This window comes from Phyllobates terribilis, unplaced genomic scaffold (assembly GCF_046119375.1).
Source record: "Phyllobates terribilis strain yellow unplaced genomic scaffold, ASM4611937v1 Scaffold_2__4_contigs__length_985480577, whole genome shotgun sequence".
NCBI lineage: Eukaryota > Metazoa > Chordata > Amphibia > Anura > Dendrobatidae > Phyllobates > Phyllobates terribilis.
In genome coordinates this window covers 129,770,705-129,791,349 of record NW_027362762.1, presented here as the reverse complement: position 1 = coordinate 129,791,349, position 20,645 = coordinate 129,770,705, and the positions used below count along the sequence as shown (strand labels likewise).

Below are 20,645 nucleotides of genomic sequence, written 5' to 3'. Positions count from 1 at the left end.
GCGAAACCCTTACAAGCAGGAGACAGAGTTTGGGCTAAAAAGAACCACTGCTCCCACAAACTGGATGACCAGTGGGAATCATACCCTTACATCATTGCCAGTATCCCGTTCCCAGGGGTGGAAGTGTACAAAATTGTCAGAGAGGACACTCAGCAAGAAAAGGTGGTCCATCGTAGCCAAATCAAGATTTGCATACCCCTGGAAGTTCCAGTCCCGCCAGTTTCTAACCCTATTGCACCAGAAGAGACTTCCAGAACCCCTACCAACCCGTTTATTTGGCTTCATGCGCCCTGTCTTCAGTTTGTGCTGCCAGTGCCTCATTCTCCATTAGAGGATCCGGACATAGCTCCTGCATCCACCCAAGAAGAAAGGGAAGTGCCTGCTCTGCGGAGATCCAACCGAGCAACCAAAGGACAGTTACCCGCTCATTACCAGGACTAGTTGGCAAACTACTTATCTAAACTGGAGAGACTTTGCATGTGTGGCTCCGATAGAGACATATTTGTACTACGTAATAAGAGAGACTCCGTGGCTCATGAGAACCTTATTACTGCCACACTGTTTCCTAGCCCTCCTAAAAACAGCTGGTGCAGAAAGTTTCTTTATGGTCTGTGTGCCCCGACTGCACCTGGGGACAAAGCAAAGAAGTTATAACGGGTTAGCTGTTATCCCGTTCCCCGCTTAGTGGGGGTTGTTCCTGCAAGGACCTACTCCAGGACCAAAAGGACTCTTTTATTACGTTTACATGTTGTTTTACCTTTGTTGTTTTACCTTTGTATTCAGATGTTGCATAGTTTTATGTTTCTTCACAGGTATTCAGTAAACCAAGAAAAGTTTAAGCAACAGTATGAACTGAATATGTGTACATGTATGCTGTTTCATTTTGTTTTACAGATGCGGATGTGTCGGGGACGACACACTTCAAAAGGGGAGACACGTGGTATCCCACAAAGTGGCCATTTCTATAGGATACTGGATATATAGTGTGTTTTCATATAAATGCTGTGAATTTTTGTGTGAACTGTGCATTGTGAATACATTGTGAGACCTGCTGACAGGCAGCCCAAAAAGGGTTAATCTTCTCACAGGCTTGATCATGTGACCCAGCTCTGTTTAATATGCAGAAGCTTCTGGAACAAACGCCTCTGGGCAGTCAGCCAATGACTGCAGCTCTAACAGTCACATGGGAGTGGGAGGAGCTAAATCCTGTGAGGTAGTTAAGGATTGAAGTGGCAGTTGGTGGTCAGACATTTTGAGAAGAGGAAGCCATTTTGTAGGTGGAGTTACCTACCTTCTCCCTGACTTCTGCGCTTAAAAAGGGGACGAACACAATAAGGGGAGCTAATAGTCTTCATATTAGGAAGACTACAACTGTACCTCTAGGAGGAAGAATTACCTTAGGGGAGAAACAGAGCACAGAAATATTCAGATTTGATGAAACCAGAGGTTACCAAGATCTGCCTGTCTGCAGGTACACAGCAGTCTCCAACCCTGAGTGTAATCCTGAACCTCAGTTCCTACCGTTTGTAAATAAGAATTAACCCCATTATCCTCAGTAAAGAAACTTCTGTTTAAATTCTTAAGGCTTCTTTATGACTGGGGCTCGGGTGCACAGACTACTACCACCATCATCACCCTCTAACTGGAGGCATTTACTGGGAAAACATTATATTGTGGAGTTTCATGACGGTGTGTAATTTGAGAAGAGAGGACTCTTCTCCTGACAGAAAACTGTCCACAGCGAGATACATTGTATACTGCGAGGAGTACAGCACCCTGCCATACACCACATGTGATTACCACAAATACTCCTCTCCTTTACGATGGATTTATCATGTTATTATTTACTGCTCGTTGCCCAAGTTACTTGCCTCCTCTGAAATCTATCAGTGGTGGCCGGTTTCCTAAGTAAAGAGAGTAGCACTTTAAAGCTCTTTTCTATAAAGCATGCAAGTGCTGGTCTAAAGCTGGTTGGATTTCTGTATTTGGATAGCTTCAGTGCTTTTTTGCTCCTGCATTGCTGCAGAGATAAAGCATCTTCTGCTTGCAGGATTGGAGAGCCATGCTGCTTGTCCACACTGTCAATATTAGGAATGCACCACCCCCTGGCAAACAGGAAGCGGGGGAGCAGTGCGCTCCTGTTCAACCACATGAGAATCACTAGTAATTATGCTACATATAAGTAAGTAGACTTATTAGACTGGATCTGAGAAAACTGAAGAATCAGAGAATAAAAGAGGAAATTAAATTACCTGTGGCCCCAGCGGTCAGGTCGATGACTGCCTGAATGGTATTATTTGTTTTCATGTTTCCTTGCTACACTGTCCCTTGTAGAATATTTTAGTTCTGAAACAAAAAGCACGTTAGATTTCATGCCAAAATATTTTATTACATTCTTAGAGGACCCTTTTAAAAGTCAATTGAGTACTCCTTGAAGATTATGATTCCCCGAGTGCCCCGTTATAAAGTAATAATGCAACAAATGTCCTCTTATAAAGTAATACAAGTGTCAACTTATATAGTTATAAAATAATAATGCCACAAGTGTCCAATTATAGAGTAAAAATGCCCCAAGTGCCACCTTACAAAGTACTTATGCAGCTAGTGCCAGTTATAAAATGTTAATGCCCAGAGTATCCCCTTATCAATTAATAATGCTACAAGTGTCCCCTTAAAAAGTGATAATGCCCCAAGTGTCTCCTTATAAAATAATAATTCCCGAGGTCCCCATTAAAAATTAGTAATTGCCAGAGAACCATTCTCATAGTAACAATGCCCAACTAATATTGTCCCTTAAAATTATTAACACCCCTGAGTGCTCCTATAACAAGCAATAATACACCCTGTGGATGCAGATACAGTTGACAGTGGCACTTGCCAGTGCAGTCCACCATGAGCCACACGTCAGGGTCCTGCAAGCAACTGGTTAGAAACCCTTGGTATAAGTGACTTGTGATGTCATCATGACTAATTCATTTTTACTCAAATCCATCCCCCTGCATCTTTGGGTCTTGTAAAAAATGGAATAGCCATGATCCATTTCAGATTCGTAATTCATAGTTTGTGTCAAAATGAGGCATTATCTCACACATAAGTATTCACTGTGTTTTGCAAATGCCCACCATTGATAAAATGGTAGAAAAAAGTGTCATGACAGAACTGGTTAAGTCTTATAGATATAAAAAAAATGGCAAATGTAAACCTAGGCCAACTTGACTGCTGATTAATGACAGGGTCCAATACTTTCTGCAGATTACTAGTCTGCATTACGGTCTGTGTTCTATAAGACTATAAGATACGACAAGATGGTGTTGCATTTGATATTTATATATTGAGGCTGCAGTTACATCTCTGATGTGACAGCCTGAACTGCGCTGCACTCTGCATTATTATTGGCATCGAAATAAGGCAAACCTCAACGAACCCCAATAACCCCCATTATGAGTCAGTAGAGTTTATCAGACATGTGATAATCTGGCAAAGCTTTGTGGATGGAAGCCATGACATGTGTGAGCAGAGCCTGTAGGACAAGGAACATTGTATTTGGTTGCTAAAGAAACAGACATGGCACTTACAGTTTTTGTATGTGAGATGCCAATAGGTTGTTGGCAATGGTTGAGCTTGTAACAAATCATGTGAAGGCTCATATTCATTCTTTCTACTGATGGCAAATAAACTCGGAAAATATATTATTAGACCCAAAAAGCTTACTATATTGCAATCTATTTCTACCTAGAGGTTGCAGCTTAGTCAAGGACCTACCTGAACCACTGTGTCTGATACAGACTTGAAAGTGGTTGTCCAATTATATGATATTGATGACCTATCTTTAAAATAAGTCATCAATATCAGATTAGTGGGGGGCATCCAGCCGCCGACAGAGCTAATAACAGCTGTCGGTGGGGGTGCTGTGTGTCGGACCCCCACCAATCTGATATTGATGACTTCGTTTCAGGATAGGTCATCAATTTCATATGACCAAAGAACCTCTTTAACAAAAAGTTGACTACATTAAGACGCACCAAATTTCTGCATCTTAAAAAAATTGGCTGCATCTTTGAGCTGAAATCTTATGTCAATTGCCTTGAAAAAAATGGGCCTAGCTTAGAATATCAGTCTATATCAGAATTCATGAGAAAGTGTCTCAGAACTGTCTTAAAGGGGTATTCCCATCTCCAAGATCCTATTCCAATATGTAGTAGGTGTAATAATAATAATATTATTATAAAACACCTCCAATTAGAAATGTAGTATAGTTTTACAGATTCGCAATGTCTCTTACCTCATGTGCAGACATTGCAGGATCTTAGGTATCCATGGTTACGACCACTAGCAACTAGGTAACCAGCTGTCCCTATATCAGTCCCTATAGATACCTAAGGTCCTGCACTGTCTGCATATGAGGAAAGAGACATAACGAATCAGAAAAACTATACAACATTTCTAATTGAAGGTATTTGCTAATATTATTATTATACCTACTACATATTGGGATAGGATCTTGGAGATGAGAATACCCCTTTAACTTACTAATCTTTTTGCTATAATCTTTTAGTTTCAGTGCGCTGTTTCATCAATGTATGTTCATGAACTTGGCTGCTAAAAATATTTTCAGCACACGGACAATACAGGAGACACCTACGTATATATATATTAAATGGATCAATATTGTGAAACCATGTACCTCAGGTAATTGTGTAACACATTCTGTCCTGGTGACGTGTTAGTCAGATGTCAGGCCAGGTGACTGCAGTGTGACACGACCTTTACAGGGTGAACCAAAAGTAGGTGGACACTAGGTGGAATAGGGTTTGTGTTAGTTACTGTCCACCTGCTTTTAGTTCACCCTGTATATCCCATGGTCTACTGTGCCTGTTTCATTTTTGCAGGACACAGTAGTTGTGTTCTTGAACTTGATTTTGGTCACACATTTTTCACCTCATGCAGAACCTGCTTTGTAGGCCAAATGGGTTTCTCTCTATGCACACCATAGAGGTAGACCATTTAGCCACTGTGGTGTCCATGGGAAGAGGAGTGCCAGCTATTCCCTTTGGCACATCACCATTTTACTAATATATTAGTAATATGTCATCACACACCACCATCCTAAGACCTGCTGCCCTCTTTACTGTAGAAGTATACGGCACTCCCTGGTTGTAGATGAGGTGCTCAAGTAATGTTTCAATCCATTGTCAAGCAAGGAAGAAACTCCGCACTGAAATAGTTGACCACTATTTGGATTGCCACTAAAATAAATTTTTCATTCACTGCCATTTGAGTGCCAAGTTTCTGGCTTGCTGCCCTCTTTAGTTGCCTCCTACTATTCCTTCTAGATGAGGAGAAAGGCGCTGCCCTCTTATTTCACTGTCATTAATTTTCTAGTATTGCTGTTATTCTAGAGGTATACACTGCCCATAGCAAAGGGGAATACCTTGGCATTCTCTTCTCATGGGCAGCACAGTGGATACATGGTCTACCTCTAAGCTAGGGCTCATGCAGTTGAGCGTATAAATCAAACGTGTGCTGCCCGATCAAAAATCAGACAGCACACGGACCGAACACTGAGCCATGTTATTCAATAGGGCTGTTCAGATGAATGATTTTCCTCTTGGTCCGACTGACCGTGAGAAAATAATCACAGCATACACTACTTTTTTGGGTATATCAGGTGAGACTCCCCCATTCAAGTCTATGGGTGCATAAAAAAATCGGTTCCTACTCAGAACTGTTGTGTGTCTTGTGATGCATTATTTTCATCACCTAACTGTTTTTAATAGATATCCAATACAAAAATGAATAGGTATATATCAATGAAATAACCATTCACACATCAATTTTTTAATGGATCTGTGTGTCCTTTCCATATATGTCATATTCTCATCAGTTTTTCTGCTATTCAAATCTATGGGGATCACTTAAAAAGGGATGAAAAACAGAAGACATTCTTATTTTTTATCTGTCTTTAACTGATCCAGTGCTAAGTGAAAATGGAAAACAGTTCAGGCAATCTAACTTTTTCCTTTTTTTAAAAATGGAAGATTATCCATTTTTAACAGATGTATTTATAGAAATGGATGTGTGATTGTAACCTAAGTGCAAATTTAGCAAATACTTTTCCGACTAATTGGGATTGTATACTCAATTATTTTCAGAAAAAAAAAAAATGTATATATATATTCTTTTATCACGTATTGTATCTTGCACTATTTTACTGACTGTGTTACCTGTTTCTACTGATAAGAGCGGCACTTACTGAGCTGTAGAATTTCCATAATTGCACAATTCTCGGCACAAGCTCCTCCAGCTTCAAACAAATCAGGGATGAAATTTATGTTAATGGACAGTAGAAAAGGTCCCCTATTCTTACATACTGTCCAGGATCTTATAGATATATAGTTGTTATCCCCTTTTGATGTAGGAGAAAGATTTGTAAAAGAGACACAAAACTCCAGAATTCGTAGTAATGACAGAAAAGGAAAGTGCACTCACCGCTTTCCGGTTTCCTCTCGGACTGATTTCAGATTTGTGAGACATGAAACAGAGCACATGGTTATGGACAATCTGTCTATTTACACAGTGTCCTGATCTCAGTCAGTAAAGTGACATTTTCCCCTCTGTCTGTTTACATATTCCATTGTGACCCTTTCACAATTCATTCCCCACGTGATTTTCGCTAGTCTCACTTACTTCTGAAATACTGGACATTTACACCCTAGGTTCTGCTGCTTATAAAACTGACTATTAACATAAGTGATCAATGAACATGTAAGAGGTCATATTATTTCACCAATAGAAACAATCTAGGAAATGTGGGGGGATTTAACAAATTAAAATGTACCTACCATCAGAGGCGTACATAAGAATCATGGGGCCCCATAGCAGAAGTTCTAATTGGGCCCCTCGCCCCCCCCCAAAAAAAATTAAATAATTGTCGGGGTCACAGAAGAGCATATTTCACAACTTTCCAGCCTTTACATAGTAATTTCCCTCCTGCTGAAGTCCTGGATCCTTCTTTCATTGCCCCATAAAGTATGATGCCAACAAAAGTGTCCCCCAGACACAGTATGATACCCCCATGGTGAATTCCTCCACATGCACAGTACCATGACCCTACTGCACCCCAAGGCAACTCCCAAGGCAAAGTATGGTGACCCCAACACAGTATGATCCCCCAACTGTGACCCCCGCTCAGCCCTCCATGCAGTATAATGGCCCCACACCTCTCCACACTCCACAGAGTATAATGCACTCGGCAATCTCAGTATAATGCACTTGCCATGATCCTCCATACAGTATAGTGCACTCGCCATGGTCCTCCACACAGTATAATGCACTCCCCATGGTCCTCAACACAGTATAATGCACTCCCCATGGCCCTTCACACAGTATAAGACACTCGCCATGGTCTTCCACACAGTATAAGACATTCAGCATGGTCCTCCACACGGTATAATGCACTCCCCATGGTCCTCAACACAGTATAATGCACTCCCCATGGCCCTCCACACAGTATAAGACACTCACCATGGTCTTCCCCACAATATAAGACATTCACCATGGTCCTCCACACAGTATAATGCACTCGCCATGGTCCTCCATACAGTATAATGCGCTCGCCATGGTCCTCCACGCAGTATAATGCACTCGCCAAGGTCCTCCATGCAGTATAATGAACTCCCTATGGTCCTCCACGCAGTATAATGCTCTCCCCATGGTCCTGTATGCAGTATAATACACTCGCCATGGTCCTCCACACTGTATAATGCACTCGCCATGGTCCTCCACGCCGTATAAACACTCGCCATGGTCCTCCACGCAGTATAATGCACTCGCCATGGTCCTCCATGCAGTATAATGCACTCGCCATGGTCCTCCACGCAGTATAATGCACTCGCCATGGTCCTCCACGCAGTATAATGCACTCGCCATGGTCCTCCACATGGTATAATGAACTCTCCATGGTCTCCATGCAGTATAATGCACTCCCCATGGTCCGCAGCACAGTATAATGCACCCCATGGTCCTCAACACAGTATAATGCAGCCCCCCACAGGGTAAAATGTACTCATGCGAGCATACACACAGTACGCAGACATGCGCACACATACACAGTACGCAGACATGCACACACAGTACGCAGACATGCACGCACACACAGTACGCAGACATGCACGCACACGGTATGCAGACATGCACGCACACGGTATGCAGACATGCACGCACACGGTAGCAGACATGCACGCACACGGTAGCAGACATGCACGCACACGGTAGCAGACATGCACGCACACGGCACGCAGACATGCACATAGTACACAGATATGCACATACACAAACACAGATACAGTACAGACGAAAAGTTTGGACACACCTTCTCATTTAAAGATTTTTCTGTATTTTCATGACTATGAAAATCGTACATTCACACTGAAGGCATCAAAACTATGAATTAACACATGTGGAATTATATACTTAACAAAAAAGTGTGAAACTGAAAATATGTCTTATATTCTAGGTTCTTCAAAGTAGCCACCTTTTGCTTTGATGACTGCTTTCACACTCTTGGCATTCTCTTGATGAGATTCAAGAGGTAGTCACCAGAAATGGTCTTCCAACAATCTTGAAGGAGTTCTCAGAGATGCTTAGCACTTTTGCCTTCACTCTGCGGTCCAGCTCACCCCAAACCATCTCGATTGGGTTCAGGTCTGGGGACTGTGGAGGCCAGGTCATCTGGCGTAGCACCCCATCACTCTCCTTCTTGGTCAAATAGCCCTTACACAGCCTGGAGATGTGTTTGGGGTCATTGTCCTGTTGAAAAATAAATGATGGTCCAACTAAATGCAAACCGGATGGAATAGCATGCCGCTGCAAGATGCTGTGGTAGCCATGCTGGTTCAGTATGCCTTCAATTTTGAATAAATCCCCAACAGTGTCACCAGCAAAGCACCCCCACACCATCACACCTCCTCCTCGATGCTTCACGGTGGGAACCAGGCATGTAGAGTCCATCCGTTCACCTTTTCTGTGTCGCACAAAGACACGGTGGTTGGAACCAAAGATCTCAAATTTGGACTCATCAGACCAAAGCACAGATTTCCACTGGTCTAATGTCCATTCCTTGTCTTCTTTAGCCCAAACAAGTCTCTTCTGTTTGTTGCCTGTCCTTAGCAGTGGTTTCCTAGCAGCTATTTTACCATGAAGACCTGCTGCACAAAGTCTCCTCTTAACAGTTGTTGTAGAGATGTGTCTGCTGCTAGGACTCTGTGTGGTATTGACCTGGTCTCTAATCTGAGCTGCTGTTAACCTGCGATTTCTGAGGCTGGTGACTCGGATAAACTTATCCTCAGAAGCAGAGGTGACTCTTGGTCTTCTTTTCCTGGGGCGGTCCTCATGTGAGCCAGTTTCTCTGTAGCGCTTGATGGTTTTTGCAACTGCACTTGGGGACACTTTCAAAGTTTGCCCAATTTTTTAGACTGACTGACCTTCATTTCTTAAAGTAATGATGGCCACTCGTTTTTCTTTACCTAGCTGCTTTTTTCTTGCCATAATACAAATTCTAACAGTCTATTCAGTAGGACTATCAGCTGTGTATCCACCTGACTTCTGCACAGCACAACTGATGGTCCCAACCCCATTTATAAGCCAAGAAATCCCACTTATTAAACCTGACAGGGCACACCTGTGAAGTGAAAACCATTTCCGGTGACTACCTCTTGAAGCTCATCCAGAGAATGCCAAGAGTGTGCAAAGCAGTCATCAAAGCAAAAGGTGGCTACTTTCAAGAACCTAGAATATAAGACATATTTTCAGTTGTTTCACACTTTTTTGTTAAGTATATAATTCCACATGTGTTAATTCATAGTTTTGATGCCTTCAGTGTGAATGTACAATTTTCAAAGTAATGAAATTACAGAAAAATCTTTAAATGAGAAGGTGTGTCCAAACTTGTGGTCTGTACTGTATGTACACATACAGACATGCGTACATATTTGAACACATTCTTAAAAACACATAAAACAAACATAAATATATATATATACACAGTCATACACACTGACATACACACAAGACACTTTAGAAATATATTTAATATGGGGATTGGGGAATCTGGCGACAAGCCTCACTCACCTGCCCATTGGCCTGTGTCTGGTACAGCTGTGCAGGGCCGCCGGCATATCTGGACCATCAGAGGGGCCCACTCACCGTCGGGGCCCAGACCCCTCCCCCGGCGGCATTTGATTGCTGGCACTTCATCGGGGCCCCCCTCCTGCACCCACCGCTCCGCTGGCACTGCTTAATTGCCGGCACTTCATCAGGGCCCACCTCGGGGCCTTCCTTCATCGGGGCCCCCCTCCTGCACTCCCGCTCCGCTGCTTGATTGCCGCCGCCACCCGCCGGCACTGTCTTCAGGCATGGCCGCGTGAAGTGCGCTGTGCGGCTGTGTCTGCTAGTAATGATGGCAGGGGCGACACAAGAACAATTAAAGGTGCAGTGTCACCCTTGCCGTGTTATTACTACAAGACACAGCCTCACAGCGCACTGCGCGTGGCCATGCCTGAAGACAGTGCCGGCGGGTGGCGGAGGCAATCAAGCAGCGGAGCAGGGAGTGCAGGATGGGGGCGACTGCTATGGGGCCCCCCCGGCTCACGGGCCGCATAGCAGTCGCGTGGCCTGTAGCCATTGGCGGTACGCCACTGCCTACCATTGTAACTATAAAACAAAGCAAACCTACAATTTTGGTTCACTTTTCCATAAAAATTAATATAACTTTTTAGTAATATAAGGTTAAGTTCCCACGATGAGTTTTTGGTAGTTTTGCTAGGTTTTTCTGCAAAAAATTCACATGTTAAAGTTACTCACTTGTTTTTGGCGGGTTTTCACAGCAGAAGCACACTATAAACAGATGTAATCTGCACATGACAGTATTAATAAAGTTTTGTCAAAGCTAAATGTTAGGAAGTATCAAAAACAAAGCAGCTTTATTTAAAACATGGCATACCAAAAAGAGACAAAAACTGCAGCATCAAAAACACGTTAAAAAAACGCACTAAAAGACGCAGTGGAAAAACTCAAATAACCTAATTTACATAATAGAGGCAAAAATATTGAAAAATCTGCAATAACAAAAACTCACCAAATACTCGCCGTGGGAATGTAGCCTTATTGCCAGTCTTTCCTGATTACTTTCTGCACTCTCTTCCTGACCTTCAGACTGGCTCGTTTTCCCGCTGTCTCAGTAGCAGTGCTTTATGGATCTTATTACAGTCAGCAGGAACATTTCAGGAAGGCCCTAATACTGAGTACAGGAGCCGTCTATTCTGAGCACATATTTAAATGAAATCAGATCTCTACTTTGTTGTTTGACTTTGTTATCTGAGTGTGAGCCTTAAAGATGTTGTCCACTACTAGGACAACCCCTTCTTGATCTTACTGTTTGGCCCTGATAAAATAAAAAAGCTTATACTCACCTCCCATGCTGGCACTGTTCCAGCGGTGTCGGCACTCGCGGGCCCGGGGCTCCTGTGCAGCTGTTGTGACAGGCGTTACTGTCCCCGCCTTCTGTCAAATTGAACATGGAAATGAAGTCTCGGTTCCAGCTGATCTCTGACTTCCTCTTCATGTTCAATTTGTCCGAAGGCAGGCCAGTGACGCCAGCGCTGATTGGGCACCGGACATCACGTGTCACAACAACCGCATGGGAGCCCCGGACTGCGAGTGCCAACACAGCTGGAACAGAGTAAGGGAGGTGAGTATTAGTGTTGAGCCACCCCCGTAGTGTTCGAGTTCGGTTCGGTTCGTCGAACACCCGTGTGTTCGCCGAACTGTTCGTCGAACACCTTCGAACACCGTTAAAACCAATGGCAGGCAAACAAAAACACATAGAAACACATAGAAAACACCTTCAAAGGTGTCCAAAAGCTGACAAACTGCTCAGAAGACACAACTAACACATGGAAAAGTGACAAGTACATATAGTCATGCGAAAAGAAAAGAGGTAGAGGAGTAAAAGGAGGGGGAGACACAGATATAGGCATGTCATGCCCTTCTAAAATCCAAAAAGTGAGAAGCCGACACGGCCAGTCCGCTCCTGCCCGTGCCACCTCCGTGTTGCCGGGTTTGTGCCAGAGCCGCGGTGAACCCTGACGGCCAGCCCCCCTCTCCCAATACTGGTGCCTGTCCGCTGGTGGGTCGAGCGAGCCCCCCTGTGGTGGAGGCAGCTCTAAGCTTTTTAATTTAAATTGTCTCTCTAATTTGAATGAATACACTTTAAATCCATTTACAAGGATCTATTGGAGGGCAAGTCTCATGCCAGCAGCCGCGTAATTCCAGCTCCAGTAGCGTCCACTAAAGCTGCTGCAGTTAAAAAGCTTTTATAAGGATTGAGCTCGGCTGTCCACCGCAAGGCATCCTACTGCCAGTCCCAGCCCCTATGCCTTGGGGTGCCTCCTGATGCTCTTCACTGAGTATCCCGTGGTCCCGAAGCATTTCCTTTGAAAAAATTAAGTGTCCAAACTACAGGTGGTGTAGCTTGCTTAACAGCCGGGATAATCCGCTGACTAGCAGACACTGCTACTAGGCACAAAGTATTTCCTGGGCTAGATGCAGTTAAAAATTTGTAATTAGATACTCTCGTTGGATGCTGAGAAAGCATTCCATAGAGTCTCCTGGCACGCCATATATGATTCTCTTAAAAAGCTTGGGGTAGGGGTCTAGGGGACCCTTTTATAGCCAAAATCACGGCCCTGTATCGCAATACGTCACCTAGGCTGAAGATAAATGGAACTGTAGCACCCTGAGGGCTCGGTTGCTACAGAGGTATTGCACCTCACCCAGAGGTGTGATATCTCACTCTCAGGTAAGGATGGAGTGTGGATCTGGACCCGACACCTGCATGCATTACACCACATTGCCGTGGGGCAGGGCGACCAATATGCCCCTGAGATGGGCACGACAGTCCCTGTCCCTGGCTGGAGTGGGGGGAGGGAACACTGAGGAAGGGGAACCCTGTAGTGCAGGAGCAGGGAGGAAGCAGTTCCTGGGTGCATTGAGAAGGGAGTATAAAAGGTGGGCACCATCTTAGTTCAGTGCAGAGAAGTCTGAGCAGAAGTGACAGGGAGCAGGGGCTCTGCATGAGCTCTGCTCCAGAGGCGGGCCTAGTAACAGAGGCCCAGGCCTGGAAGAGGGAGAAGGAAGGAAGAGGAGCGGAGAAGGCTCCAGGAACGAGGAACGAAGGGATCCCAGGGGTGCGGACGGGCGAGTCGCCACTGCACGCCCGAATCCACCTGCGTGGAGGGGTCAGGCCAAAGGGGGAGACCGGTCCCCGAAACTAGTGGAGGCAGGAAACGACCCTCAGCTAGAAACCGGAGGCTGTGACATTTTATGTGGCGCAGCCCCTCGCTACACCCGCTAGGAAGGCACCACATAGGGTCAGGGAAACTGGCGCCAAGTTTACCAAGAGGAGGCCCCAGGCAGCCGGACAGAAGGGTTGGTAAGAAAGGCCAGACAAAGGACACACAAAGGGGGTCCTGTGAAGCGCTCCAAAGTTATCTGGGAGTTGTCTGAGCCCCTCACCTGGTGAGCACAGTACGACGTGGGCAGCCGTTACCTGCAGACGTGGTTTGGATAATAAGAACTGTGAGTAAAGGCCCTGGACTGCATCACTGACTCCGTGTCGTTATTGCTGCTGCCCTGCACCATCACCCCCATCCTCCGCATACACTGCCCTGAGGCTATACTCCTCCCGTGGGGAGTTATGCTACGCTCTGCTGCACCCACAACACCAGCCTCAGTGGTCTGCCCTGCAGCGGCGGTTCACTCTGACCGCAATCCACGGGTGGCGTAGTCGGACATTTAAACATCAAAACCACATAAATAGTTCCGCCACTGGTTTGACCGCCCTGAGCCACGGAACTGGGTCGCCGCCACGGAGACTACAACCACCAGCATCCACCAAAAAGGGTCCGGCTCCGGGTGTCCCAAGGCCCAGGGGGTGCATCAGAACATTTTCATCACCTTTCACAATCACCAATGGGACAAGGCAGGGATGTCCTCTGTCCCCTCTCTTATACATCCTAGTGACGGAGCACCTGCTCTCATCAATTCGCCATAACCCCAATATTAGGTGGATTGAGGTGGGAGGCACCGAGTACAAGTGCTCTCTATTTGCTGATGATGTCCTAGTATATATCACTCAATCACATATATCCATCCATGCTGTTATGGCTGAAATAGATCACTTTGTTACATGGTCAAATTTTAAAATCAATGCAGCGAAGTCTGAGGCCCTCGATGTCTCCCTCCCCAAATCCATACAGGATTCCATCCAGTCCAACTTTCCCTTTGCCTGGCCCTCACAGGGTATCAAATACTTAGGAATTCCTATTCATAGAGACCTCTCCCATCTATGTTATCTTAATTTTGGGCCCTTTATTGAACAACTCCATACAGACCACGGTTGGCAAGTTAGAGCTGTAAGATTCACTACGTGAACCACTGGTGTTTTGTGGAAAAGCACATGTACACTGTGTTCCAAATTATTATGCAAAAAGTGTTTAGGAGTGATAAGGGAAGAATTTGTTTGTTCGTCAGTTAAACTCATTGATGGTGATGTGTGTCAGGGCTCTTTATATCACTGTAAGCAATTGCAGACACCTGTGCTAATTAGTTTGGCAGGTGTGTCCAATGAAAGGCAAGACTACTTAAGAAGGCTGTCCCACATTATTAAGCAGCCTACATTTTCTGCCAAAATGGGAAAGAAAAAGGATGTGTCGGCTGCTGAGAAGCAACAAATTGTGGAGTGTTTAGGTCAAGGCATGACTACAATCAACATTGTGCGATGATCAGGATGAAGTGTCTTGGCAATCAAGAAGTATGTAGCTGATTCACAGTACACACGTGTGCGTGCTAATAAGGGCAAATTGAGGATTCTTTCCTACAGGCAATTACGTCAGGTTAAAAGAGCAGCGGCAAAAAAGCCTTGTCATAGCAGCAGACAAGTTTTTGAAGCTGCTGGTGCCTCCAACGTCCCCCGAACAACAAGATGCAGGGTCCTTCAGAGGTTTGCAGCTGTGCATACGCCATCCTGTCGACCTCCTCTATCCACTTCACACAAGCAGAAACGGCTCCAGTGGGCCAAACATTACATGAAGACTGATTTCAAAACTGTTTTGTTCACGGATGAGTGCCGTGCAACGCTCGATGGTCCAGATGGATGGAGTGGAGGATGGCTGGTTGATGGACACCCCACGCTAACACGGCTACAGCGCCAACAAGGAGGAGGTGGAGTAATGTTTTGGGCTGGAATCATGGGGAGAGAGATTGTCGGCCCCTTTAGGATCCCTGAAGGGGTAAAGATGAACTCCATAATGTATGTGGAGTTTCTCAAACAGCACTTCCTGCCATGGTTCAAGAAGAAGAACCGTGTATTCCACAGCAAGATCATTTTTATGCATGATAATGCACCATCTCATGCTGCACATAAAACATCTGCATCTCTGGCTGATATGGGAATAAAAGGGGACAAACTTATGGTGTGACCCCCATGCTCCCCTGACCTCTACCCCATTCAGAACCTCTGGAGCATCATCAAAAGGAGTGTCTATGATGGCGGGAGGCAGTTCACATCTAAGCAACAGCTCTGGGAGGGTATTCTGTCCTCATGCAAAACAATTGAAGCAGAAACCATCCAAAACCTGACAAATTCAATGGACGAGAGAGTTCAGAAGCTCCTTTCGAACAAGGGGTCCTATGTGAAAATGTAACATCACCTAGAATAAAGTTTTGAGTTGAAAACTGTTTGATTTCAGTTTCTAATAACCTGCTAATGCTTATAATTTCAAAAATGACCATTTTTTTGGTCTTTATTAAAATGAAAAGGTTGATCGAAAAGTTTGGGGGATCTAAGAGTGTGGCAACCCAGTAGTCAGGATTACTTCGAATTCTGACAATATGAGGGTCATGTTGCAGGTAGTGCAGCAAGAAGGCACTTATGTGTCTTGCGCATCTCGGAGCCCCAAAATTATTTTCCGGGCTAGATGCAGCTAAAAATTATTATTAATTTTAAATCTGGTGGAGCTTAGTATAGATGGCCTAATAGAATCAGTGCTGCACACTGCTACAAAGCCCAAATTATTTTCCAGCCAAGATACAGATAAACATGATTAGTAATTTGAAAGCTTAAACGGTTGGTGAGGTGATTTTAACCAATCATCAAGCTTTTACTCTCCCCAGGATGACACAGGGGTAGAAAAGTCGTTTCGGATCCATGATTTGTTCATCTTTATGAACGTGAGTCTGTCTACATTATCAGTGGAGAGCCGCGTGCGCTTATCTGTCAGCACACCACCAGCAGCGCTGAACACACGTTCAGACAGAACGCTGGCTGCGGGGCATGACAAGATCTCCAAGGCGTAAGTGGCTAGCTCCGGCCATTTATCCAGATTGGAAGCCCAAAAAGAGCAAGGGTCTAGTGACACAGTCATGGCTTCAATGTTTACTTGGAGATACTCCTGTACCATCGTCTCTAGGCGTTGACTATGTGTCAGACTTCTTGTCTCCTGTGGCCTTGCAAAGGATGGGCTAAAAAAGTGGTGAAATGATTCCGCAAAATTGATGTTACCAGCAGATACTGTGGTTCTGTTACGGTTTGAGTGCTGAACACTCGACGGTCCCACGGTTGGCAAGTTGGAACTGTGAGATTCACTACGTGCACCACTGGTGTTTTGTGGAAAAGCACATGTAAGATTCTGCAACAGTCTCTGCTGATACTCCTGCATGCGTGCATCCCTTTCTATGGCAGGAATAATTTCTGCAAATTTACTTTTGTACCGGGGATCTAACAGTGTGGCAACCCAGTAGTCAGGATTATTTCTAATTCTCACAATTCGAGGGTCATGTTGCAGGTAGTGCAGCAAGAAGGCACTCATGTGTGTTGCGCATCCAGGAGCACCAAGTCCCTGTTGTGTTGGTGGCGAGGTAACAATCATGCTTCCTTCCTCTGTCCTCTCCCCCCAACCTCGCACAACAGAAATGTGATCAAGGTCTCGCTCATCTGATGAGTCTTCCATCAGTTCGTCCTCCACTTCTTCCTGGTCTCCTGCACCTTCCTCACTAGTTTGGCTGCTACCATGCGCCCTGGTAAAACCATCTCCCCCACCCTCACATGCCTGCCGCCTTGGTGCTGCCGACCGTCTGGACCTTGCAGATGTTAGCCCTTCCGCATACAACTCCTCCTCCTCTACTTCCTCCACCTCCTCTTGTGCCACCACCTGACTCCGAATTCTGTTTAACATGTGCTCCAGCATGTAAATCACCGGAATAGTCATGCTGATTATGGCATCGTCAGCACTAAACATCTTCGTCGCCATTTCAAAACTGTGCAGAAGGGTGCATAGGTCCCTGATCTGAGACCACTCCTCCAGCGTGATTTGCCCCACCTCTGGATCTCGTTGGCCCAGGCTATACGTCAGAACGTATTGCACCAGGGCTTGTCGGTGCTGCCACAGTCGCTGCAACATGTGCAGAGTTGAATTCCACCGGGTAGGCACATCGCTTTTTACCTGGTGAAGTGGCAGGCCCAACGACTTCTGTAGAGATGTAAGTCGCTGAGCTGCGGGATGCGAACGGCGGAAGTGAGCACACAGCGACCGTGCCCTCTGCAGAAGGCCATCTAGTCCGGGATAGTGGGCTAAAAATTGCTGGACAACCAGGTTCAACACGTGAGCCATACAAGGCACGTGTGTGACATTGCCCCGGCGAAGGGCCGCACCCAGGTTTGCAGCATTGTCGCACACGGCCTTCCCTGGTTTCAGGTCCAGTGGAGACAACCATTCATGAAATTGGTTCTCCAGAGCTGACCACAACTCCTCAGCTGTGTGACTCACATTTCCCAGACATTTCAAAGTAAAAACCGCCTGATGACGTTGAGCCCTACTGCCAGCATAGTAAGGAGGTGTGCAGGATCCCTTCTGCGCAGTTAGAAAGCTTGTGGCATGACCAGACTGGCTTTGGGTGCAGGTGGAGGACCGAGAGGAGGTTGAGGAGGCAGAAGCAGTGGAGGAACTTTGAGATAAAGAGGATTGACGCACAACTCGTGGGGACGGCAAGACTTGGACAGCAGCCCCTTGTCCTGCTGTCACCATAGTTACCCAGTGCCCAGTCAGCGACATGTAACACCCCTGTCCATGCCTACTCGTCCAAGTGTCTGTGGTGAAATGCACCCTGTCACACACAGAGTTTCTCAAAGAAGCGGTGATGTTGTGTGCGACATGCTGGTGGAGCGCAGGCACACCTTTCTTTGAGAAGTAGTGCCGACTGGGCATCTGGTACTGGGGCACTGCGACGGACATAAGGTCTCGAAAATCCTCTGTGTCCACCAGGCGGAAAGGCAGCATTTCTGTAGCCAAGAGCTTGCAGATGGTGAAATTCAACCTCTTAGCTTTCTCATGGCTAGGAGGAAATGATCTTTTACTTGTCCACATCTGAGGGACCGAGGGCTGGCTATTGTGCTTAGACGGGGTTGATAAGGGTGTCCCCGGCAAACTGCCGGTCTGTGAGGAAGATGCAGGCGGACATGTTAGGTTGCCTTGATCCAAAGGTGGTGCTATCGATGTCGGACAGCGCTCAACACCAGCTGGTGTTACCACCTCCAAAGAAAATGATGCGGGTAAAGAGGTGGCAGGTCTGCGCCCCAAAACAGGTGTGACTGCTGTCCCCCCAGTCACAGAGGATGAAGAGGCCGCGGATGCACAAGATATGGCAGACGGTGGTTGGTCCGGCCGGCTAGGCCGCATTGTAGCACAGTGAGCTTCCCACTGCAACTTATGCTTCATGTCCATGTGCCGGTTCATGCATGAAGTACTCAAACTATGTATTTTTTGGCCTCTACTTAGCTTTTGCTGACAAATGTTACAGATAACACGAGTTGGGTCATCTTTATCGATCTGAAAAAATGCCCAGGCTATGCAAGGCTTAGCACCCATGTGACCTGAAGAGCCACCACGACTTGTGGTGAGAGGCAGAGTTGTGTTTGAGGATGCAGTTGTTGACGTGCTTCCAGTACTACGTCTCTGTCCAGGAAGGCGCAACCTGACCTCGTCGTCACTAGCATCCTCCTCCACCTCCTCTGCTGACCTCATCTTTTGGCTGACTGTGGGTTGACAGTAAGTGGGATCTCCAACCTCATCATCATCACCCTGTGCGTTATCACACCCGTCGTCCTCAGAGCCAACCTGTTCCTGCCCTGACAAAAAACTAAAGTTGTCGCTCCAATCAGGTATTTGAGTCTCATCATCGTCTTCCTCATTGTCTCCACCAACAGGAGTTACAGTTTGGGAATGAGGGTCTACATTATGGTCAGAACCTTCTGCGTCTGGTCCTGGATCCAACTCATAAAGATTCTGGGCATCAGTGCAGATCATTTCCTCATCTGGATTCACAGAAGCGCTGGAGTCGACATCTGATTCCCAGGCTATAGTATGAGTAAACAGCTCTGCAGACTCAACCATCTGTTCTACCTCATACTCAGACGGGCAGCTGGAGATTTGGGAGCTGTGAGGAAGCAAATGCGATTGGGGTGACACCTTTGAGGACTGGAGTATTTGTGATGTTGAAGTTGATGTGGAGGAGAGCCCACTTAAAGGAACACTTGATATCCGTTGAAGCACCTGCTGTTTTTGTGCCTCATCTGGAATTTGTAGCGATTGGCGTGGCCGTAAGAAAGGGATCTTATCACATTGTCCGCTAAAAGAAGTAGACATTTTAGTTTGGCTGGAAGATGGTCATTCTTCTGCAGATGTTACTGTTGCTTTAACACCTACACCACGGACACAACCTTTTTTCCCCTTCCCAACACGCCTATTCCCCTTTCCACCAGCAGCAGGCCTTTTTCCACTCATTTTGGTGGTTAACTAATTCACAACTCTGGAGTTGTTTGCACAAAAAAACAATGGATGGGAACCGAGCAGAGCTGAGTGGCCAAACTGTGGTATTAGGCCAAAACTATTGGCTGGGTTAGAGGCAGAAAAAAATTATATTCAATTTGCAACCTGATGGAGGTCAGTATAGATGGACTAATAGAACAAGTCCCACACACAGCTAGAAGCCCAAATATTTTTTCAGAGGTAGATGTAGAAAAAAAATATATTCAGTTTGCAACCTGATGGAGGTCAGTATAGATGGACTAATAGAGAAAGTCCCACACACTGCTAGAAGGCCAAATATTTTTTCAGAGCTAGATGCAGACAAAAAATTATTTTTAATTTGCAACCTGATGGAGGTCAGTATAGATGGACTAATAGAGAAAGTCCCACACACTGCTAGAAGGCCAAATATTTTTTCAGAGCTAGATGCAGATAAAAATTATTTTTAATTTGCAACCTGATGGAGGTCAGTATAGATGGACTAATAGAGAAAGTCCCACACACTGCTAGAAGGCCAAATATTTTTTCAGAGCTAGATGCAGATAAAAATTATTTTTAATTTGCAACCTGATGGAGGTCAGTATAGATGGACTAATAGAGAAAGTCCCACACACTGCTAGAAGGCCAAATATTTTTTCAGAGTTAGATGCAGATAAAAATTATTTTTAATTTGCAACCTGATGGAGGTCAGTATAGATGGACTAATAGAGAAAGTCCCACACACTG

At 45.5% G+C, this 20,645-nt stretch overlaps 1 protein-coding gene across 5 annotated transcripts in view; it reads right to left on the bottom strand.

The window, feature by feature from the left end:
- LOC141196796 (mitochondrial ornithine transporter 1-like) overlaps nt 1–20,645 on the bottom strand; it is a 108,661-nt gene that overhangs the window by 70,386 nt on the left and 17,630 nt on the right. For 2 of the 5 annotated variants that reach the window (XM_073662593.1, XM_073662592.1), the window contains exon 3: nt 2,253–2,346. In XM_073662593.1, coding sequence (XP_073518694.1) covers nt 2,253–2,307 — 55 coding nt within the window. In that variant the 5' untranslated portion in view covers nt 2,308–2,346. The other 3 variants (XM_073662595.1, XM_073662591.1, XM_073662594.1) reach the window with 3 other exon arrangements.